Source organism: Carassius auratus, chromosome 10, assembly GCF_003368295.1.
Source record: "Carassius auratus strain Wakin chromosome 10, ASM336829v1, whole genome shotgun sequence".
Classification (NCBI taxonomy): domain Eukaryota; kingdom Metazoa; phylum Chordata; class Actinopteri; order Cypriniformes; family Cyprinidae; genus Carassius; species Carassius auratus.
In genome coordinates this window covers 6,891,158-6,915,075 of record NC_039252.1, presented here as the reverse complement: position 1 = coordinate 6,915,075, position 23,918 = coordinate 6,891,158, and the positions used below count along the sequence as shown (strand labels likewise).

The 23,918-nt window shown below is 38.1% G+C and overlaps 2 protein-coding genes across 5 annotated transcripts; both read left to right on the top strand.

The window, feature by feature from the left end:
* The first annotated feature begins 457 nt into the window (after positions 1-457).
* Positions 458-7,144, top strand: LOC113110383 (eosinophil peroxidase-like). 2 transcript variants are annotated; one of them, XM_026274561.1, is made up of 16 exons: positions 459-898; positions 1,348-1,407; positions 1,747-1,840; positions 1,933-2,108; positions 2,208-2,340; positions 2,428-2,557; positions 2,654-2,860; positions 2,954-3,311; positions 3,592-3,752; positions 3,847-4,105; positions 4,203-4,373; positions 4,712-4,949; positions 5,214-5,410; positions 5,638-5,672; positions 6,093-6,146; positions 6,241-6,360. In XM_026274561.1, exons 2-16 carry the CDS (start codon positions 1,350-1,352, stop codon positions 6,253-6,255), a joined length of 2,286 nt encoding a protein of 761 aa, XP_026130346.1. In that variant the 5' UTR covers positions 459-898; positions 1,348-1,349; the 3' UTR covers positions 6,256-6,360. The 2 variants fall into 2 exon arrangements, with proteins under 2 accessions (XP_026130345.1, XP_026130346.1); XM_026274560.1 differs by lacking the exon at positions 5,638-5,672 and having other exon boundaries at positions 458-898; positions 6,241-7,144.
* Positions 7,145-14,169: 7,025 nt separating this feature from the next.
* Positions 14,170-23,916, top strand: LOC113110400 (protein-lysine 6-oxidase-like). 3 transcript variants are annotated; one of them, XM_026274594.1, is made up of 8 exons: positions 14,170-14,252; positions 14,356-15,009; positions 15,773-15,881; positions 16,355-16,492; positions 17,264-17,420; positions 22,803-22,898; positions 23,106-23,221; positions 23,316-23,916. In XM_026274594.1, exons 2-8 carry the CDS (start codon positions 14,409-14,411, stop codon positions 23,320-23,322), a joined length of 1,224 nt encoding a protein of 407 aa, XP_026130379.1. In that variant the 5' UTR covers positions 14,170-14,252; positions 14,356-14,408; the 3' UTR covers positions 23,323-23,916. The 3 variants fall into 3 exon arrangements, 2 of the variants coding, with proteins under 2 accessions (XP_026130379.1, XP_026130376.1); XM_026274591.1 differs by having other exon boundaries at positions 14,187-15,009; XR_003293125.1 differs by lacking the exons at positions 22,803-22,898; positions 23,106-23,221; positions 23,316-23,916 and adding an exon at positions 20,364-21,336 and having other exon boundaries at positions 14,185-15,009; positions 17,264-17,485.
* Positions 23,917-23,918: the final 2 nt, after the last annotated feature.

Below are 23,918 nucleotides of genomic sequence, written 5' to 3'. Positions count from 1 at the left end.
CACTTTTGGTCACAACATAATTCCCATATTTCCATCTTCCATTTTTCGTGAAAGACCTATATTTTAAAATATAGAAAATAGTTGTAATAAAGAATGAGTCAGTGTGTCTACCCTTTTTATGCAGGACACTTTTGTTTTCAAACATTTTATCTCATGGTGAATTTTATGAACTTGAATATTACATATATATTTTTATAAACCATTTCTATTTTTTTTATATCATGCATTGTCAGCTATTATACCAAAACCATAATGCATTCATTTTTTTTTCAAATGTTTAATTAATATAATATGAATTACTTAGCTTATAAAATATACTGCAGTAAATTTGCAGTGCTATAAAGTATTAACCAGTTCACCAAATAATAAAATAATTCTGTCATCATTTACATATCATTCCAAACCCGTATTTCTTTCTTCTGCTGATTAAAAAAGAAGATATTTTAAAGATCATTGGGAACCAAACTACATATGGGTGCCGACTGTCTTCAATTGAGAAAATGAACACTAAGACATGTCCCTAAATATCTTCTTTAATGAAGGAAAGGAAAACAAACAGTTTTGGAATGACATTAGAGTGAATAAATAATGACAGAACTTTTGTCCTTGCATTCCTGTAATGTAGATTAATGAAGAGTGTTTAAGTGTTGACACACTAAATCAGTGTCAGATTGTCACCTCAAATAAATCAATAAAACAAATACCACATATAGTAAATGCACTTGTGAAAAGGAAGAAGGAAGTAAATCTGTTGCCCCGCCTGAGACTCCACCAGTGATGCTTAGAGGAGTGAGGATGAGGGATGGTTTAAAAGCACAGCCACTCCATCCACTCACTACAACACACTCCGAGCCTTGACTCCAGAACCAGAGAGACAGAGAGACCTATTAGAGACCTGGTGAGAAATGCAATATCTCAATCTTCTCTTTAAATTATGTGTTTTTCTCTAAGTTTAATTGCACTTATTGTTAAATTCTGTGAATCTGATTGCAAATGCAAATATTGTATTTAGAGTAATTCATTCTTATATTTATTTGACAATTCTTACTCAAAGTATTTTTTTCAGGTCATTTTAGAATAAATTCTATTAGTATTATTTTTTTGTCTGTGCCCTTTAAAATGTAAAATAGCCTTGTTTAAAAACTGCTAAGTCAGGTTAAATGCTATTTTATACTGCATGCATTTTATTTAAAATGTTCATTATTTTTCATTATTTTAATTTAATTTAATTTAATACAATTATTTCATCTGTTTTTTTGCCTATAAAATTGTTGAAATGTATATAACAGTGAAATTTGTCATGAACATAATGTGCTCATTCTCTAAATGTCTCAATATGTGTTTCAGAGATGAATCTTCACACTTTTGTTTTTGTGGTGGGATGTTGTTTTGCTCTTTCATTTGGTGGTAAGTTTACCAGTGAATGTGCAATCATAAATTAAACTGCTGATCTATTACATAAAAACATGGAAAAAAATCTGGTGCAAGATATTTGTTCTTTCAATCATTTAAGCTTTTCATCTGGTGTAACATCTATCTTGATACAATTTCATGGCTACATATCACTTATTACATGACAGCTTTGCTGCATTTTGTTAATCAAGAAAAGGCATAAATATCTTAGACTAGAGGAATTTCATTAATTTATCCTTCAAAAAGGAAGAGGGATATTACAGGCTTAACTAAATTAGTCATTATTAGATGTACTTAGATAATTAGATATACGGTTTTCTTTTTCCTTTTTAGCAGAAGGAGAAAGTCCTGGGAGACGTTTCATTCTAGATTCGATTGAGGAAGCAAAGAAAATCGTGGATGCTGCTTACAAGTATTCTCGTGATGAGTGAGTAACGTTTATAAGAATGTTGCTCAATATTCCTGTTCTGTCATCCCAGTTATTGATCTACTTATTTTTATAAATCTCCTAACTTCCAGGAGTTTAGCAAGGGTGCGCAGAGATGTCATCAAGCCGTCCGACAAGCTACGTCTACTGAAACAGCCAGCTCGAAAGACACGAGAAGCCGTGAGAGCAGCAGACTACATGGTGCAGACACTGAGGCTGATCAGTGAGAAAGCCCATCATGTACACAAGAGGTCGATCAATGCTACAGGTAAAAAGACAGCATGTTGAAAATCTGGCCAAACTCAGATCAGATCTATCACTGTCTGGTGTTCCATGCTCAGGACTGTCAATATGTATTTTCTCCTAGACCTGCTGACTCCAGATGAGCTGAAGACCATTGAACGTCTGACAGGCTGTACAGCTCAAATCCAGCCCCCATCTTGTAGGACCACACCCCTCATAAACAAATATCGAACTATCACCAGTGTCTGCAACAACCGGTCAGTCTTTCCTTCCATATTCATGGCAGTCTTTTTTCAAATACTTTTTTGTTTGCGGTGTTAAACATCTAACTTTACAATTCCCAGGAGGAACCCACTCCTTGGTGCATCCAATACCGCTTTTACCCGCTGGTTGCCTGCTCGCTATGAAGATGGCATCTCCCAGCCCAATGGGTGGAATCCCAACAGATTGCACAACGGTGCAGTGCTGCCCCTGGTACGATGGAGATTATTATGAGTAGTTTACTTGTCCATCAGTGAGGCCATCAATTGATTAACAATGTCTGAATTCTGTCTTCCTCATTGATTCCAGGTCAGATTGGTTTCAAATCGTATTCTAAGCACTGCTGATGCTGACATAGAGAGTGATCGCGAGTTTACCTTCATGCTCACCATCTTTGGGCAATGGGTTGACCATGATCTGACTTTAACGCCCTTCTCACCAAGCATCAGATCCTTCAGCAATGGCCTTAACTGCGATGAGAGTTGTGAGCGCTCTGAACCTTGCTTCCCAATTCCGGTCAGTCGAGGATTGTCTTTCTGTCAATGATTGTCCCACTCTTGTTCTTGTATAATAGCAGTCTTTCATGCTATATTTAATGTCTGAACACAGGCCCCTACAGGAGATCAACGCCTGAGGCCTGGCACCTGTCTCCCTGTCTTCCGTTCTTCACCTGCCTGTGGCTCCGGGAACACTGCCTATATGTTTGGTGGGAATCCCAAAGTTCGGGAACAGATCAATGCTCTCACAGCTTTCCTAGATGCTGGACAGGTTTATGGGTCCGAGGATGGGCTAGCAAAGGAACTTCGAGACCTGACCAATGATGGTGGTCTTCTACGTGTCAATCATCAGTTCACTGACAATGGTCGAGAGCTTTTGCCTTTTACCAGTGTAGAAAGCAACATGTGTGCCACTCGCAGGAACACCCTCAATGACACCACCCTTACAGAGGTGCCTTGTTTCATTGCAGGTCAGTACCTTGTGCCTTTGTAATGCAATTATCAGGCATATTCCTTATCTAGAACTGGGGTCTCCAACCCTTCTCCTAGAGAGCCACCGTTCTGCAGATTTCAGCTCCAATCCCAATCAAACACATCTGAACCAGCTTATCAACCAGGGTTGAACTGAAGTCTGCAGGATGGTACCCTTCAGAAGCAGTGTTAGAGATTGCGGATCTAATATGTATGGTATATGCCTATTATTTGCACAACTCCGTGTGGCAAATGCTAATGAACTCTCAATGTGTGTAGGGGATGTCCGTGTTGATGAAAACACTGCACTCACCTCAATACACACACTTTTTGTGAGGGAGCACAATAGATTGGCTCGTGCCCTCCATGCGCTTAACCCTACCTGGAGTAGTGAAACCCTCTATCAAGAGGCAAGAAAAATTGTGGGTGCCTACAACCAGGTAAAGACCACTAGTGGAAACTGCATCAAACATAAGCAGTAACATTTGGAGTACAACAAATATATTTATGATCAACCTCTCCTTTCTCTTTTAGATCTTGGTGTTTAAGGAATACTTGCCACATATTGTGGGCCTTGATGCTTACAATAGATACCTCGGACAATATCCAGGTTATGATGAGAATGTGGACCCAACCATTGCAAATGTTTTTGCCACTGCAGCTTTCCGTTTTGCCCACCTGGCCATCCAACCCATGATATTTCGTCTTGATGAAAATTACCAGAACCATCCACAATTTCCAAGCGTGCCCCTTTACGAGGCCTTCTTTTCTCCTTGGAGGGTGATCTTTGAGGGTGAGTTTGTGATGCTTCAGAATAACTAAGGAGTCTTGCATCCGCTACAATTGTTCTTTTTCAATCTTATTTTACTTTTGCTTTTCATCTTGCATAGGTGGCATCGATCCTCTGCTTCGTGGACTGATTGGTCGACCAGCAAAACTGAACACACAGGACCACATGTTGGTGGATGCTCTTAGGGAGAGGCTGTTTGCCTTTACATCACACATTGCTTTGGATTTGGCTGCCCTTAACATGCAAAGAAGCCGTGACCACGGTATACCAGGTAAATATTCTGGACTCCTGATTCTGGACTTTCAGAACTCTTTAGACCAGGGGTGTGCAATCTTGTTCCTGGAGGGCCACTGTCATGTAGAATTTAGCTCCAACCCCAATTAAACACACCTAAACCAGTTATAAAGCTCTTGCTAGGCATACTAGAAACTTCTATGCAGGTGTGTTATGGCAAGTTGGAGCTTAACTTTGGTTCTCCAGGACCAGGTTTGGACACCCCTGTTTTAAACCCAACTTCGTGAAGCCAACCCAACTTAATGGTGCATTTTCACTCCATGTTATTTTGGAAGAAGACTTACTGAGTATCCATCTGTTGTTCTTCCTTAAAAGGCTATAATTCATGGCGTCGGTTCTGTGGACTGTCTGCTCCTCGGAATGAGCAAGAATTGGCTGTGGTGATGAACAACAGTGAATTGGCTCGCAGGTTGCTTGAGCTTTATGGCACCCCTGAGAACATTGACATTTGGTTGGGAGGTGTTGCTGAGCCTTTTGCTCCTGGTGCTCGTGTTGGTCCTCTTTTTGCCTGCCTCATCTCTACACAGTTCCAGCGCATCCGCCAGGGGGATAGGTAAATATCTCTGTGTATTTAGTCCAATCCTTCCCCTGGAGGGCCACTACCCTGCAGAGTTCAGCTCCAACCCCACTACCCTAATTAACCACACCTGAACCAGCTAATCAAGTCTTCAGGAAACTTCCAGGCAGATGTGTTGGGGCAGGTTGGAACTAAACTCTGCAGGAAAATGGTCCAGAAGCAGGACAGGACACCTCTGATTTAATCTGAGACTAGTATGTGTTTGAGAGGTATTAACGTCAAGTGTAATGGTGTGTTCAGGTTATGGTTTGAGAACGATGAAGTGTTCACCACAAGACAAAAATCATCACTGGCCTCTGTGTCACTAGCCCGCATCATCTGTGACAACACTGGAATCCTCAGAGTTCCCTTTGATCCTTTCCGCTTCACCAGTCCTACTAGTTTTATTAACTGTAGGGATATCTCAGCCTTTGACCTCACCCCTTGGTTTGACTCTGGTAAGGTGCAAGTGCAAAAGAGCTCTTAAATGTGTATATGTGATATAATCATTCATAAAACTTCTTCTGACTGCACATTTCTGTTTAAGCTTCTTACTATTTGTACATGTGCTTGGACTTAATTGTGCTTAATTTTGTTAATATAATCATATATCATGTATTGAAGAAAAATTACAGTCTGTCCACTTGGTCACCACAATTTGGTAATTCAGTGTTTGACCTTTCAGGTGATGGTGTCATTGGCATTAACTTTGGAAATGAGGTTAGACAAGTGTTTGTTTTCTCCTGAATGCAAGCAAAAATATTTTGTTTTGCATGACCTATAATTGAATTTAAAATGGCAATCAGTTCACTGCAAAATCTCTTAACTTGATACAGCTTATATATATATAAGTATATCTATATTTGTATATAGATATATATCTATATATGTATATCTTATTTGATCTGCTTTGCTGTACACTAGCTTGATACACTGACATATATTCATTTATATGTCACAAATATCATGCATTGTTTCATGACAGCATTCAAACGGCACCAAATCTTTGCAAGCTGTTCAGACCTTACTTCAGCCTTTAGCTTGCTTCAAATGGTTTTGCATGGGTTTTGGGAATATTTTAAATGTAAAATTGTGATTGCAAACAGTTTAAATATAAAACATCTATTTATTACCCCTCAGATACAGATTCCTTCCGAGGGCCTCCCGGACCCAGAGGACCCCCAGGAGAACCTGGTAAGCCAGTCATACCTCAAACATGCCCTCTAAATATTACTTAAATATAATTTAAAGATAATTCATCTTTAATTCAAATTTTTAATTGTCTCAGGTCCCCGAGGTGTAGCAGGCCCCCCTGGACCTCCAGGACCTCCAACTAATACCACAGGACAACAGTCTGCCTTCTTTGCTTCTGTTGGTACCATCCTCCCTGCCACTGCTACGGTTGTTGTGTTTAATCAGGTCCTTTACAATGGACAGAACCATTATAACCAAAATTCAGGTCAATTCATCTGCCAAATACCCGGTGTATATGAATTCCAGTTCTCATGCCTAGGAACTCGGACTTTGGGTGTTGTTACTTTAAAGAAAAATAATGTTGTACAGGTAACTGCTGAAACTATCAACCTTAATACACGATCATTAGCGGAAGGGAGTGTGGTTCTAAACCTGCAGAGGGGCGACAGTGTGTGGATAGAGGCTTCTCGAGGTGCTAATGGTATAGGCAGATCAAGCTATTTCTCTGGTCATATTCTTTTCCCTGTTTGAGACTATTGCTTATGATGTATTTTCCCCTTTCACAAAGCTGTTGTTTTTATAATTCACATATAATATGACAGCTAAAAAATCCTATGAAATGCAAACTGTAAATTTGCTATTTTTCCTTTGTCTTTAAAAAAAACTATTCTTACTGTATCTTAAGCCGTTGTGCTTTCCTGTTCTTGGTGGTGTTTTGTTTTATTAATAAGATGACTGACTGTTAGTTATGCAAAATTAAGAGTGCAGTTATACTTTAGTCTTTGAATTATGCATTGTTTAAAGCACAAAGCAGTGCTCATGCAATGACAATTCTTTTTTTCATGTACTGTATGGTGGTATTTGTTGTTTTTGGTTTTGGTTTTGTTGTTAGATTGCAACAAAAATATTCTGTAGTCCATGGTGTGACAGTTATTTTTTTGTGTATGCTTTTAGCAAAGTGAAAAACAAAAAAATAAATGAACTTTCTGTATCATCAATTCATTATTCGAATCGTTCTACTTCTTCAGTGATGAGCAGTGTTGGGAGTAAAGCATTAAAGTAACGAACGTTACGTAATCAGTTTACTTCTTGCAAGTAACTAGATAAGTAATGCATTACTTTTTAATTTAAAATAGGCATTTTTGATTTAGTCTTAGTATTTATCTTGAGACGAAAATGCTTAATAATCTTAGTCAAATTTGAATTACATCGCGAACCGGATATCACTACACTGCAGTGAACGCGCTCACAACAGACCCGGAAGAGAAGACAATGCTGAATAAAGTCGTAGTTTTTGCTATTTTTGGACCAAATTTTATTTTAGATTCTTCAGAAAATTCTAACTGACCCTCTGATGTCACATGGACTACTTTGATGATGTTTTTCTTACCTTTCTGAACATGGACAGTATACCATACACACAGCTTCAAATGGAGGGACTGAGAGCTCTCAGACTAAATCTAAAATATCTTAAACTGTCCGAAGATAAATGGAGGTCTTACTGGTTTTGAACGACATGAGGGTAAGATATTAAATTACATAATTTTCATTTTTGGGTGAACTAACCCTTTAACACTGCACGAAACGTCAGTTTCGCGTCAGCCATCCCTACCTAAATTCTATTAGTAATTTTCAATACTATTTAGTGCAGACAGGGAGCATAGTATGCACATTGGGATGCAGGGAATGAGTGGCGTAGTAATTAGTAAGCTACTAATTATGGCAATTACAAGCCTTAAAAGCACTTTATATTCCGCTCCAGTGGAGGGCAACACATCCTTTCGAGACCGCTCCAATACGAACATTTTTTTTTTTTTTTTGTAGAAGCAAAAGTCTGCAAAAAGGCCCAAATGACTTATGTTTTGGTTAGAGACTGTTTTTCGCTGACTATGAAGAAGAAGAAGAAGAAGAAGAAGAAGAAGACGACGACGACGAAGAAGAAGAAGACGAAGCCGGTCGCGGATCTATCTTCACGAGCTGGTCTCGTGTTTCCCGTCAAGCACTTTCGGCAGACTGTCACCCTCGGAAAGCTCCCTCGGACAGTCGACAAGAAAGCGGCGGTGTTTCTCACAGGTGTGCTGGAGTTCCTCGTGGCCCAGGTCCTGACTTTGGCGGGGCATGATGCAGTACTTAATCAGTCAAATAACATCACATTACACCATCTTCCTGGACTGCAGGACAAAAAGAGATATGCAAAGTTGTTGGAGCTCTCTAAAGAAGAAGGGGAAGATTAGGTCGGCGTAGCTGTGTAGTTCACTGCACTTTTGTTAACCTCGGACTGAATGATGCACGAACATTTATTACGTCTTCAGCGCTGTTTTTTTTTTTTTCATGCAAACACACCTAGCAGTTCTTCCTGCTTCAATGTTTTGTTTGACATTATCTCAACGCTCTGCTTTTCTGCACTTATTGATCTATATATTTTCTCTTTTGGGTCTGTGCAATCCTTCTTGAGCAAGAATTTTTAACTTTTATATTGTTGGAAATAAACGTTGTGAAATTGGAAGACTTCTTCGTGGGTGTTTTAATGTCAACAAAAGATCTCCAGTACTATGTAAGATTTAAAAGAATTAGATTAAAGCACACTTGGATCACAAATCAGTTTTCCAGGCATGTCCAGCAAAAGTAGGCTCTACAACAACCACTATATATTAATCTCATTGGCAATATTACTGTCCAGTGTTTTAACCTCTGCTGTGGCTGCTGGTCTGGCCTCATGTTCTTCTCTTTATTTTAGTTTTATATCATTATTACGGTGAATAGGTCACTCTAACTAACAAGCCATCCTAAGAGCAAGTTGAAATAAATTAACTGCAAATTTAGGGTTAGATGCTGTATTTTTAGGAGTAGCCCATCTCCAAATATAATTTATTCCACCTTCATAAAAATTACTTAAGTGGCCCAGTTGTACTAAAAAAGATACACTACGTATAATTTTTTTTTTCCATCGTTGTATCCCTTATTTTACCTCCCATACAATTGTTTGTGTTTCTGAATGCTCCTGTCCAAATTCAGGATCCTTAAAATAATCTAAGGAGACTAAATCTGTTGAAATTCGTTTTAGTTCACAGAAGTCGAGAGAAAAGTAAGGGATTTAAGATATTTTCAAATATAAAGTGTTTTTAAGAAGTCAGTGATTTGAAAAGTGAACATGTACCAGATGCTAGATGCTGATAGTTACAACAGGTGGCGCTAGTACTTTACCATAGAGAAAAGAAACTGGTGTTTCCAGTGTTTGGAATAGCATATTCCTTATATCACTCTCACTATAACATGTATACTGCAAACAGTGTCTTTTCTAGTATGATGGAAGAGATGTTTAAAAAAAAAAAACTTTTTGCATTATACTCATAAATTACAAATTTCTTACATAAAATTGCATTAAAAAAATATGTCCAACTCAACGTTAGCAGAATTGCACATGCACCATGATGAGGTCATCTGACGAGAATATATATATGAATTAATATTTCTATACCCAATAAAAGGTATGAGTCCATTTCAGAAAAAAAAAGATATTTATATTGGGCCTGTGGTCAGTTTAATTTTGCTTCGGAAATAATTGTATATATGTTGTCTATATTATTTAGCTAATTCTTCTTTCACAATATTCTTATTTTTGTCCCTGTTGTCTATATTTGTATTATTACCAGCCATTCAGACTAAACCTATTTTCTTCTACTGCTTTTAAATAACAGCTTACAATATCACCCTTTTATGAGAGAGAGAGAGAGAACAAAAAAGGCCAAACTACAAAACCACTGATGTTGAGTAGAATTTCTCCGGAAATCTAATGTTTAGCCAAAAGTCTGAGTTAACTTTGAATTCTTCTTTTGTCACCACCAATGATAACACTGTGGTTTAGTCCTACCTATAAACAGCCCCCATTCCATGGGATTTATAATGAGGGAAATGAAATGACCTAAAGGGAATGACAGAAATGTTTAGAAGGGAATATGGAAAGACGTTACTGCTTGGTGTTCTGTGAAAAGAGAGGAACTCCTCCCCTTGTTCACTCTCAGTGAATTCTCTCCCAGTCCAGCCTACACGTGCCGAGTGCCACGTAGGCCTGTGTGGATGTGCACAATACCAGTTAAGGCTTCGCTCCTTGCCTCTGAGTAATGGAAACCTGCTGTTTTTTCAGAGCAAATCATCCGAAACAAGCTGTGCCGAGTTAGGCTACTAGTTTATTTTGATACGAAGCCTAAGTTAATTTCCAATTTAAGTTGCTTAAAAATGTTTTATTATGAATTGATGGACACTGAGTGTTAGATAGGATATTTAAAAAGTAAATCATAAAATGAAATATGAAAACTATATATATTTTTTCTTCTTGAGTTAAGTTCATGAAGTCCAGTGCTATTTCCCAAATACAGAACATTCCCTTAACGTTAGTATTTGGTTCTCATTTGGTTATTTTTGGGAACCAACTAATGGCGTTCAGTATATAGTAAAATAACATTCTGGGAACAAAAAGCAACATTGTCAACATTAAGGTCTTCCCCTTCCCTCTGAAGTTCAGGAGAGCATTTATATTTTTATGTTGCCTTTGTAAGTTTTAAAAGTGCGGTCACGTTTACCGCCGCTGTGCGAAATTTCGCAAGCAAAATTCAGTCAGTTTCAATCGAAAGCTGCACTATTTGGAGTTTCACTCGTGCAGATTTCGCTCCTGATCCCGTTGGACGCGCGAATTCGCCGCGTTGACCAATAGAAAGTGACGTAGGCCTAAGAATGAGCGGTGCTTTATGCGTCGCTATAATAATGATAATTGGCAATTTGATATCTTTGTCTGTGAAACACAACGCGTTACAATTATGTGTCTGACTGATGATTCCTCGCAGCTTTACCTAATTTCCTTTTAACTTCCACTTTTAGGCCGTCTGTGTTTTCAGCAGACGACTTTTACTGCATTGCCTATCAACTAAAGAGAAAGCAAGCAACGTGGACAAAGGAACTAGGTTAATTACTTTCACATGTGTTTCTAGTGCCTGAGGAAACCTGCCAGAGAAGAGGGAAGCCCGGCGCTGAACCGAGTGATGTACGAAAAACAACAGCGACCCGGTACAGCTGGTTCTGTTCAGGTGGCTCTCAGACGACGAGCACAGAGGGTTCTCGGTTTTTTTCTTTCACGCAGACCGACTTCAGTTAAAATGTCAGACAGCTACAACGGAATGCAAGACTTTATTAAAACGTTTGAATCTGGCCTTGTGGAATATGAGCAGATATGCGCTTCATTCTCCGAATATCCGAGTCCTTGCGAAGAAAAACACTTTTATTTATCTCCTTGAATGCGCCAGCAGAACGTGGAGGAGGATAGGGATTCATGGAATTATTTTATAATGCGTTGCCATTTCAAAGTGTTGTTGCAATGTAGCCTATACTTTACATTCATTTAATTATTGACATTGCCTATAACTCTTGAGCCAACTGCAACGTTTTCACATTGTTAAAAAAAATCATCTGAGACTCACATACCTCCAAGAAAGTTTGGGCTGACGTCCATTTTTTGTGCAAAATTAGCCCCACTGGCTTGCTTCAGCATTGCAGGCGGTTCAGGGAGGTCATGTAATGTTCGTATGGTCCATTTTGAGTTAAGTCTTGTGTGAGTGTCACTTATCTCTTGATCATTAGAATAAATCAAAGCTTTAACTGATACAGTTCTTAACACTTCACTGATTGATGGGTACTTTGATGATACAACTGGAGAACATATTGCATGGCATGACTTTAACACATAACGTGCTGCAGACTAAAAACAGATTTACCGGATGCTGATTGGTTGATGCAGCATTCCAGCTGTGACATGAATCACCTGTTCAACTAGTACATAACTGCTCAACTTGCATGGCAGTCGCTATATTTTAAAGCAGAAATCAGTTTGTGCAAAATATATTTAAAATGAATACATATTGTGATAAATTAAACATTTGAATGTTTAAAAATATTATGATTCTTTATTTTTATTCTGTAATTATTTTATAAAAGCATGGACTAAATTCTTACATTTCTTTTTTGTCTTTGTTTTTGTTGTTATTGAAAAATGACCCTTTCTCAGATGAGTTAATTTCTTCATCGGAACAGATTTAGAGAAATGTAGCATTACATCACTTTACCATGGATGCTCTTCAGTGAATGGGTGCCGTCAGAATGAGAGTCCAAACTGATAATTTTTGGGGGGATTATTTGGATTTTTATGTATGTATGTGTATATATATATATATATATATATATATATATATATATATATATATATATATATATATATATATTAAATCATCACTGCTGGCCAAAATAAGTCCATAATCCATAATAACATCTCCTCGACTGAAAGAGTCCATCCCCTGTTGTCCTCTCACATCAAACTCCATCAATATATTTGTTTAGACCTGTTTGGACTGTTTTAACTTGAAAACACATGATCTGTACACATTTCTCTCATGATTTAGAATATACCTTTTTTCACATTTCTTATGAATTATTGTGATGTTTTATCAGCTGTTTGGACTCTGTGGAACGCTAAATTTCTCCAAATGTGTTCCGATGAAGAAAAAAAAAAAAACACATCTACATTTTGAATGGCCATTTACATTAACTTTGAAAGTCAGGCAAGTTGTTCTAAAAAAATTCAATTTGCTGCAATTAGAAACCTTCGTCTGCAAAGAAAAGAAGAATACCATACTATTAGTGAAAATGTGCCCTCTAGTGTCCGCAAGACAGTTTGCATAATTTCATTGCACTCGTGGATGATGAATATAAAATGGCTCATCTAAAAGAGATGAATTGTACATTGACAAAGATATATGTAGTCTATGGGGTCAGAGCGAAGGCCAAAATGAAATATCATCCATGTAATTTATGACACGTGTTGAGTGAAGCCTTAAATTTAAAGGATTTTTTCTGCTGGTCTGCAGAAAAGAGAGGAAAAAAAGACTTTGGAGACCTCTCCATTTAGCCGTGCAATGTTGGTCCTTGTGGTTTGTCACTGGGCATGAGTGGTTCAAGAGGCTAGACACAGAATTTGGAGACCATTGATTACGTTTTTCTAAATAGCAATTGTGGTTCTTTTGCAAGCCATAGGATGCTTTGCTCATGGGAAAGTATAAGGCAGTAGTTGGGTCAGATGAGGGTATGTAACAGTTAAGGGAAAGAATGGAAGGAGGCATTAAGGTCTGGGTGGCCCAGGTGAGTTTATGATTGAATGTTATAAACAGTGCATCATGTGACAAATGTAGAACAGTTTCCAACAAGACGTGGAGCTCCTGAGCACATGTGATGTTTAATGTAGCACCTCGTAAAGCTGTGTAGGCTCCACACATGACTTTGCTTTCAGAAAGAGCTACAAAGTAATAAAGGATTTAGTGAAAGTTATAGGAGGAAAATAAAAAACGGAATTTGTTTCATGAGCAACAGCTTCCTGAACAGACATTGTAGTTTAAATCAGCTTTGCTTACTTTGCAGTCCTCGTTCTATGAGAACATTGATATATGGAGACATTTTGCCAATTTTTTAAAGTGCCTCTTGGGTTCATCCAAAAGTCAGATTTGTCACAGCACAACATGTTAGGAAATGCTGACCCCAAAACCACTATCTTTTGGTAATAATATTTAGAAAAAAAAATGTCATGATCTGAGAGTTTTTTTTAATATATATCTGTTTAAAAATAATATTTACACAAAAATAAAGATTTTTGTAGAACATAAAAAAAGGAACAATAAAGCAGTTTAGTAGCCTAGGTTTTGAGAGTAAATGCCACATGCATTTTATACTGGTTTCCTTTTACTTTTATTATTATTTTTATTATTAATTTATGTGTATGCACATGGGAATGCATTGCACTGAGGAAGATGTCAACAAACATTTTTGCACTAATGTAGGTCACGATGACAGCAGTTTTAAGTCATTTTTACAAATTCTTTACATATTTCTTTTGAACATGTTAAATAACACGTTTTACAGTTTCATAAGGACGGGGCCTTTCCGTTACCAGAGCTTGTATAACAAAAAAAAAAAAAAAAAAACCCAGCTCCTCCTCCCTCTCACTTGCGCATCGGTTAGTCCAAGTGCAGAGCAATAGGAGGTCGCACTGAGATCTCACCTTTCCGTTATGTAAGTCTCACTTGATTTAATTTATTAGGCTATTTTTTTTTTTTACAAGCAAGTTTTATGAAAAAGCACAGCTTAGCCCAATTGTATTGTTTCCCCAATTCAGTTACTGGAACATCGGTACGCAGAAGAACTGGAGAAGCCAATTTAACATAAAAAATGAGTACGAGTTTCATTGACACCTTAATTTACGCATTTGCGCATGTGTGTTTTTTAAGTTGCATTGTACAAACTGGTGTTTCTCAGCGTCAGGGCAACAGTGGAGCGGCAGCTCTCAGACAAACCTTACAATGGCAACACAACGGCAAACTCTTTAGTATATTAAGTCAAGGCTCGGAATATCAGCCACCGTTAAAACGAGACGGAAACCAAGAGCAGACGCAAGCCAGGCCGATAGCCATCGTCCGCAATGATGCTGCTGCTGCTACGAGAACAGACAGCTCAGCTGCTGCTGCTTCTTCTTCTCGAGCCTCCCAGAGCCGCTCCGCGCGCTTGCAGCCAGGTATCGGTGCGCGCTGGTTATCAGGTGGAGCGCGCGCCAGAGGATCACGCGGGCGCAGGAATCAGACGGAGCAGCTGCAAACATCAGTCAACGGCACCGACAGACCCACACTGGACGTTGAAATGATGGTTGGAGATGATCCTTACGACCCATACAAGTCCAGTGACCCGGACAACCCGTATTATAACTATTATGACACGTATGAGAGACGGCGTCCTGCCCCGCGCCCGGGATATGGCACAAGATACTTCCAGCATGGTAAAGACCGACTCTATCTATCTATCTATCTATCTATCTATCTATCTATCTATCTATCTATCTATCTATCTATCTATCTATCTATCTATCTATCTATCTATCTATCTATCTATCTATCTATCTATCTATGACTTTCTTTACTTTTTGCAATTTTTGCCTCATGTTTATTGATCCGTTAATTTTTTTTTTGTGGATTTGGCAACTTCCATAAATTAATAAATAATAGGGCAGCTTTCCACATAAACAAATACAAATGCTATTAATTTGATATTTGATTACGCTATTATTACGTTGCGTAATAGACTACTTTGGATTAAAAATGATTTGCAATGTTGCAATGTTGCAATGATTTGCAGTGTTGCGCAAAATGCACATCTGCACATCTGAACTATATCATTCAAGCTATATGAAGAAATATAAAGTAAAAAAAAAAAAAAAGGTGTTTAAAATATTTTGCACCAATTTGCACCAAAAAAGAAAAAAAAAAAGAAAAGAAAAAGACGCCATCGTATCCTCCTCTGTTAATTGCATAATTACATATGTTTATCTTAATTGAAACTCTTGGGTTAAAATAATGGCATCCTTTTGAAAAACAACAGGCTAAGATGTTTTGCTTGTCATGGTCTGATGGTTCTTCGAGGGGTTTTGAGAATTGGCAGGTGGTCAGTCTAGTTTAAGCTGTTTTAAAATAATTCAAATAATAATATTTGAATTCTATGCATTTTTCTCGTATCTGTAAATAAAATATTTCAGTGTTTTATAGGTTTGCCTGATCTTGTTGGAGACCCATACTACATCCAAGCGTCCGCCTACGTGCAGAGTGTTCCAATGTACAATCTCAGATGCGCCGCTGAGGAAAACTGCTTGGCGAGGTATTAATGTTGATATAAACCAGAAGAGCATAATCAAGATTTTTGCTGCAGTGCTGCACCTAGACAGAGTCAGGGCACTCGCATTCCTCCAAGTGTAACAGATGAGTCATGAGAACCTATTTAAATCCCATGTGGTAGGAACATCCTATAACTCAAACCAGCTCTGTGAGAGGGGAACAAATTAAACGAAAAGCCCTGCCACGGTGGGAAGCGAGGAACTCTACAAACAGATTTCACATAAAGCTGTTTACATGGAAAAATGATCACATGGATGACTGCGAAACACATTAGTGGGGCACACAGAAAATAGTCAAGTCTAGTTTCTTTGGAAATGTGCATCTGTACTTGTTCCATGTGCGTTTGAAATACGGCCACGGGGGCCAAGATACACATTCTGAAAGCTGTTAGGACAATATGAGAAACTTAAGGAATGTCTGATATTTTGTAACCGCTTGGCTGTTTTTGTCGAGCAGCAGTGCATACAGATCCAGCGTGAGAGACTACGACACACGTATGTTGCTGAGGTTCCCGCAGCGAGTCATGAACCAAGGAACCTCCGACTTCCTTCCCAGCAGGCCACGCTACAGCTGGGAATGGCACAGCTGCCATCAGTAAGTCCGAATCTGACATGTCCAACCATTTCTGCAGTTGCATGTGTAGTAATGCATCACAGACCACTTTTAAGAACTCTAAAGGGAGCACATATGATGCAATGAACTGAATTCCTTTGGCAAAAGTAAGTTTCTGAAGCTTTATCATGGTTTGAGTGTTGCATCTGACTGATATCTGAATCTAGTGCTGTTTTTACAGGGAAAAAGGTCTGTGTTCTTGTCTAAATGAAAGCACTTAGAAGAGGCCCACTATTGCTGCGTATACTTCAGTTGACTCAGTAATGGCTCAGTACATAGTTTTGTCCTGAAGTAAGCCGTGTCTCACTACCTACTACGGCTTACATTTGGAGAAGCTCCAGTGTATACAGTGACTTTAGGTCTTGCGCATAAATGAGGCGTAAGGTCTGTGTGCTGACCTACATTTATTTGACGGTGTCATAATATGAACTTTTTTGGTTGTTATTTATTTTTTATAATGCACAATATGTTTTTTTTCAAAGCTGGAGCTACTGAATCGTCCATTAGGATTTTTGACTATGCTGCGGTTTTTCCACTTGGTTCAAAGGAATATTTTATCCAGAATTTACTTTTTTGAATCAGTTACTCATTCCATATCCGTATGACTTTCTTTATTCTGTAGAACCTAAAAGGAGAATTTTTGAAGAATGTACTGGTCTCTTTTCCCCATATAATTACAATCGGGGCAAAATTCTAAATGCACCAGTTGAAAGTGATGCATGATGATAACCTGATGTACTTTGCTGTTTCTAGGCACTACCACAGCATGGACGAGTTCAGTCATTATGACCTGCTGGAATCCAGTTCACAGAGAAGAGTAGCAGAGGGACACAAGGCTAGTTTCTGTCTGGAGGACACGTCCTGTGACTACGGCTACTACCGACGATACGCCTGCACCTCCCACACTCAGGTCAATCTCATTTAATATTTATGTGCCTCTATGACTCTGTTCCAAAACGATGTAACTGAAATTAAACCTGGGTCATTATACGAAAACGTGCCATTTTGTGTCCCTCAGGAAAAAAAAGCTCTGTAAATCTTAATAAAACATAAAAGAAATAGAATATTTTATATTTTAGTTTCCATAATGTCTCATAATATAAGAATAAATTATTTTCTGTTTCTTTGTTTTTTAAAGGATTTTAATCACATTTTTGTACAAAGCATCTTGAAGAAATGTTGAAAATGGCCTGTCCCTCAGTAAGATTTTTCTACTTCTACTTGCTATCGAGGCCAAAAAAGTCAAACTATCATAAAAAAACATATACTTGTATAAAGCCTTAAGTGTCAGTTCATTAGTCATAAATGGATTTTATTCTTAACGTGTCAAATAAAATAAAAAAACATACAATTTAGTCGGGTCCCTAGGTTCTCGTCAACCCTGTTACTTTTTATAAAAACACCTCTTTAAAGATAATGGACTGTTCCAAAAGTTGCATCAGTTCCAGGAAGTGACATTATCTGACTTTCATGAAGTTGATGGTAGAAGACAAGTAAGTGTTCTCTTCTTTTTAATGAATTTTCTTTGAGGTTATGTAATGTCTGAAAGACAGGGACACGCTCATTGTGTCAGCCCTGTTACCAGAAAAGCATATGTTAAAAAGTTTTTTGTACATATTTAAAAATTTACATATATGATAATATTTAAGCCTCTCATTAAGGCACGTAATGTAGTGTCATTACCTATACCTCATGGCTAGTAATGGCCAGCAATAACCTTTTTCGTCAACCCTGTTACCGTCAACCCTGTTACCATTCCAGGGTAAGAGGGTTGACCCAAGTACGCTTTTGTGTGTCTTACCCATGTTGTATACACAAGAAGGGTTAAATCAAGGGCAACTGGACTAGGTACGTCCATATTTGAAGCTATTGCCTCTCATCCAAGGGGTTTCTTCATTTCTAAATGACTGATGGGGAGTGCCAGGCATTTAACCTCTGTGGGGTTGTCACCCCTGAGCCAACCCTTCTTGGATAACTATGACCTGGATGACTGAGAATTTTAACAGACATACTTTTCTTACAAATAGTATACATAATATACATGTTTTTTACAGTTTTTATCCCTAAAAATCATGTTTTTTTTATTTATTCTACTGATAGATAGGCTAAAATATGTTGAGGTTACTGATCTATACTGATACACACAAGTGCATTGGGTTTTATAAATGTGCTTTATAAATCAAAAGTCATTATTTTTTTTATTATGAGAAGTCAATAAATTAACAAGCTTTTCAGTTTGCATTTGGGATACTCTCCATACATGCACTCCATCCAAATAGTTTGAAAAAGTTTTCTTGTCAAAAAATAAATCAAGCTTGTGTGACTTGTATGATTATTTGATGGCATGTGAACTACTTACATTTACAGTATGCTACACAATCATAAATAATCAGGGCTGGGGTGTAACGAAATACATGTAACAGCGTTACGTATGTAAAATACAAAATATGAGTAACTGTATTTCGTTAAAATTACATTTTAAATAAGGGGTAATCAGATTACAGTAACATCTGAAAACTATTTTAGATTACCAGTGATTACTTTTATTTTGATGTAATTTATTAATTTAATATTTAAGTTTGGGGATTTCAAACAATACCGCGACTGATTTTTTCCCGTTACAAGCACATAACGACACAAACATTCTCCTAGAAATCACACTATGCATTCAGTCAACAGATCCATACGAAGCATGCATAAAATAAAGGTTTATGAAGTCAAACAATAGCTTTATGTGGTTTACAGATGAACTTCTTTATTCATTCGAAATGTTCAGTATCATCTTTGGCTCGGTAATGCAAGTTCACGATCCAATTCGTGAACAGATGATTCTTATTCGTGAATCTTTTAAAATAATAATTTCCTTTATTTATTTATTTAATGAAACCAGTGTGGAAACCAATGCTTCACTAACGGGATAGATCTGGGTCAGGGTATATTCTGGCAAACCGTTTACCAATCAAGTTTCTCAATTGGCAAAGCAAACTGTGGTACACGCCACTACCAACACAGAATGGGTAAATCTGTGTTTTCTCAGCACAATATCATAGAAAGTATGAGGTTTGAGAAGTAGAAGGCGGGGCAACAGTTAAAACATTTTAAAGTTAAAGTTCATGCAAACAGATAAGTTTCGGTTTTTCATCATTTTTATGCTAAAATATCTCAATAGAGCCGTCTACATAATATGCTGATTAGTCATGTTGAATTAAAGGTTTATGAATGTCCAATTAAGACTCCATTACAACCATAATTGTAACTCAAACAAGCAGTATAATCAATACGGTAGCTGTTGTCAACCCTGTAACTGATGTGTCAACCCTGTTACTTGTATAATATTCTAATATAACTTAAAAAATTTAAATAAAAATGTAATCAATTAATTGTAAATGTTTAGTAAGAGAGGCTAATAATCCACTCAAAACTGAATTGAGGTGTTTAATTTTTGTTTCCATACATTTTTCTTAAAACAGAAGATGCTGGGAGAGTGTAATTTGGAAATGAACGTATTCATCCCCTTAAAAAAATAAAACTTTCAATATTCTCAATTCACAAACACTCTTAATGTAACAAGGGGGAGTATATCTTCCACAGTATATCAGATTTGTTCTATACATGTATTTAAAACCTTTTCAAAAAGTAATTAATATGTTGGTAACAGGGTTGACCAAAAACACACATTTAAATTAGTTAAATGAAAAAAATGAAAAAAATAAGATAGCCTGAGATGGCACGGCACATTTTCCTGAGAGGTAAGGATCTACTTAATCCAAAAAGGGGCTTAAAGATTTTCAAAACAGAAATTTGAAAATCAAACATTAAAAGTGGGAAATGGCACGTTTTCGTATAATGACCCACCTGTGATCGATTTGAAACATTGTATGTCGCAAAATAGTGCCTTTGATAAAAAACAGACAGAAAACTCAATTCACAATGGATTTCTAAAGCCTTTTAGAGGTTTGCATGTGGCTAAGCTAACAACACTACTCCAGTAAAAATAAGAAATATATTAAACTACTAAAATGAAACCTCAAGTGACAGATTTCAAAACTTTGTACATTATAACAATAGTGCTTCTCACTGAAAGTCTCAATTCACAATGAATTTCTGAAGATTCTGAGGCTAGCTGGTTACTAAGATAAGAACGCCTGTTACATAAATTAACCATGGTTTTATTATAGTAAAAGTGTGGCAACCATGTTTTTTTGGGGGGCATATTGACTACCATTTGTATAATTTGTATAACTATAGTTAAGTTGTATTAATTAAAGTAAGTATAGATAATGTATAATTACAGTATAACTGTAGTAACCATGTTTTTTTTTTTAATTTGTAGTAACCATGGTAAATTGGTAAACATGGTAAAAAAAGGGTACTACTCAAAGAAAAGAAAAAATCAATATTGAATGATATTACATATTTAATCAATATTTGTCCTGCAGTGTCCACCATCTTGGATGGATTTACAATAAATTCTGGCATCACCATGTTTGTCGAAAATAAATTCTTGACAAACATGGAATAAAAATATGTATGCCAGGATTATGGACTTATCTGTGTGTTTTTGCCCTCATGTTGACTGTGTTCATTTGATTCCAGGTTTGCCTCGTTCCTCCCCAATTATTCTGCCTTTAAAAGCCCTAGTCCTTTCGGTTCTTGTTTGTCAGATCTAGCCTACTTGTTGGAAGTCTTTCTCGTTTCTTGTCTCTACTTTAGATTATTAAAGACTTATTCGTGTTATTTCCAGCGTTTCATCATTCCCTTCTAGAGGGAGATTGTGACAGAAGACCCGACCGAAACAGTAACCTATGTGTCTATCCTCTGTTTTTGTTTAAAAAAATTTCTCTCAGTGTTTTTGTTTCCGTCGTGTTTTCCCACGGATCCCCTCCTTCACCTGGAGTACCTCCTCCTCCTGATGGAGCAGCGGGAGAAATCACTCGAGACCCACACCAGACTCTTCTGGGTACTGGCAAGCCTCACTAACTACCCGGATGACGCGCTCTGTGTGTTCTACGATGCCAGTTTTAACTTTATGTACAGAGCACCGTCTTCCAAGGATGGTCCCTTAGTGAATTTCACCACCTTTGTGGAGTGGACCATGGTGAGAAATGGATCTCCGTTCCCCGCCGGTTCCCGAGAGCTTATTGCCAGTGCCACTACTGACCAAGAGCCCAGCCCACCATCTCCCCGCGAGCCAGCGCTAAGCCAAGCAACTGAGCAGAGGATCTCCCCAGAAGTTGAGCCCAACCCGTCAGACCAGGTGCGAGAGCTGGCTACAGAGCCCACCACGACGTAGAAAGCCACGGACGGTGTGAACGCGGAGAGGAGCTGCCCCCTGCATCGTGGCTGAGGGTGAGCTTGGAGTGGTGTTGATGCCAAAAACTGCCCGCTGTCTCCGCTGGTCCTGTCCAGTCCTCCTTCGTCCTTGGTTCCCTCATCCAGCCCTAAGAGGGCTTCCGATCCTCCTGTGCCCGCTCCTAGAAAAAGAACGCCCTCCCACCCACACCTGCCTCCTCCACTGTTGTCGTCTGGCAAACCCTCTGCCCGCCCTCAGCCCACCATCATTGCGGTGCGAGCCCCACGGGACTGCCATCCTCCAGCATCGCCAAGGTCAGAGTATCCCTCACCTCTGCCTCCAGCCTACGAGGCTCGGACACCGCCTCTGCCCAAGCGGCTTCACCTCGACTCCTAGCTCCCTCGCCTCCACCATCACCCATCGATCCCTCAGCTCCACTGTGCTCCCTCGTCCCTCCAGCTTTGCTGTGTTCGGGCGTTGACCCGCCATCGCCTCTGGTCTCCTCTGTTCTGGCTGCGACTTGTGACTCCATCCCACTGGCTCTGCTTGGCTCCTTTCTCCCCGCCAGCTCCACCTTATCTGTTTATAGTGTATTGTGCAGAATTACAATGCCACATACTGGACCGGCATTTATACTACTGTACATTTTGTGTTGGTTTCATGTGGACACAGACATGTCTTGAGACGAAGGAAAAAAATATTGGATTGGGAAAGCTCTGGCTTCGTGTGGACATACCCACCCCTCATAGAAAATGTACAAAACCATACATGTGATACTGTATGAATTAATACTAATTAGCCACTTCATAAAATGTGTACAAAGTGGTCATTATTAATCCATAGCTACTGCAAGAAAAATCTATGACCCTATACTTACTATGGTTCAGTGATGGTATATTGTGGTAATACCATGATGCTGTATGATGCATACCTTAGTTTTGACCATAAACTTACTTAACCTTACTATGTGCTAAAAGTATGCTATTGTTGTTTTTCCAGGGCCTGAGTCCAGGGTGTTACGACACTTACAATGCCGACATCGACTGCCAGTGGATAGATATTACTGATGTGAAACCTGGAAACTACATCCTCAAGGTTTATGGCCTTAATCAAATTTATTTGATCGTTTACAAATATATTACTACTAAATATTGTAGAAACTTAATTTTCTGTAAATTTGCTTTGCAATGATTTGTATCATAAAAAGCGCTATACAAGTAAAATGTAATTGAATTATTGCATTCAAAAAATTTCCAATATCATGTTCCTGACTTCCAGCCTGTTTGTCTTTTTCTGGTTTAGGTTAGTATAAATCCCAGTTACCAGGTGCCAGAGTCAGACTACAGCAACAATATTGTGCGCTGTGATGTACGTTACACTGGAAACTACGTTTATGTTTCAGGATGTCATATTTCACAGTGAGTAGGCTATACTTCATTTATTTCATATTGTATACATTGTTTTGATTGACTAGTTAAACTAAAGACATTTAATATGCTATATTTATTTCAGGTATTAAGGATCTAGTAAAGGATCCTAAGGAATAGGAAAAGCACATCAGAAAAGAAGTTTGATGATAAATACCTGCGACAGAGTGAACCGATGTATGGAAGCCGATCATGGGCCACCTTCCTGTTTGTGAGAGCCAATAATCAGCAGGGCATTTTAGTGTTGACTGTGCCACAGAATATAGAAGTCTGAGGCATAAGTCCAGTTTTACAGGCAATTGCATTATTCGTTTTTTATATATATATATTTTTGCTATTAAATTACTAAGCAAAAATGAAAAAACAAGAGTCCAGGATCATATTGTGCTGGATTCCTCCTACAGAAATTCGGATAAAATGGTGGTTCTACTGCAAGAAACCACCACAGTTTGCAGAGATACCATGCATTCCCCAAATCATTCAGCATCATTCTCTGATAAATTATAAACATTAAACCTTCAGCTATTGACACACACTGGGGTTTTTACCTAAAAGATGCTTTAGTGTGCTAGAGCGATGCTTTAGTTGTGTATTCTAAGTAGATATTGATATACAGAAGCTCATATTACTGCAACACGTATTATATATGAAAAGAAAATTACTTGAATAAATAACTTCACACTTCATT

Excerpts from the sequence above, each read along its gene's own strand:
- LOC113110383 (XM_026274560.1), top strand. The coding sequence starts at position 1,350 with ATGAATCTTCACACTTTTGTTTTTGTGGTGGGATGTTGTTTTGCTCTT. Across the intron at positions 3,753-3,846 it reads TTGTGGGTGCCTACAACCAG|ATCTTGGTGTTTAAGGAATA; the intron begins GTAAAGACCACT and ends TTTCTCTTTTAG. Across the intron at positions 4,374-4,711 it reads CCGTGACCACGGTATACCAG|GCTATAATTCATGGCGTCGG; the intron begins GTAAATATTCTG and ends CTTCCTTAAAAG.
- LOC113110400 (XM_026274594.1), top strand. The coding sequence starts at position 14,409 with ATGAGTACGAGTTTCATTGACACCTTAATTTACGCATTTGCGCATGTG. Across the intron at positions 16,493-17,263 it reads GAATGGCACAGCTGCCATCA|GCACTACCACAGCATGGACG; the intron begins GTAAGTCCGAAT and ends TGCTGTTTCTAG. Across the intron at positions 22,899-23,105 it reads CTGGAAACTACATCCTCAAG|GTTAGTATAAATCCCAGTTA; the intron begins GTTTATGGCCTT and ends TTTCTGGTTTAG.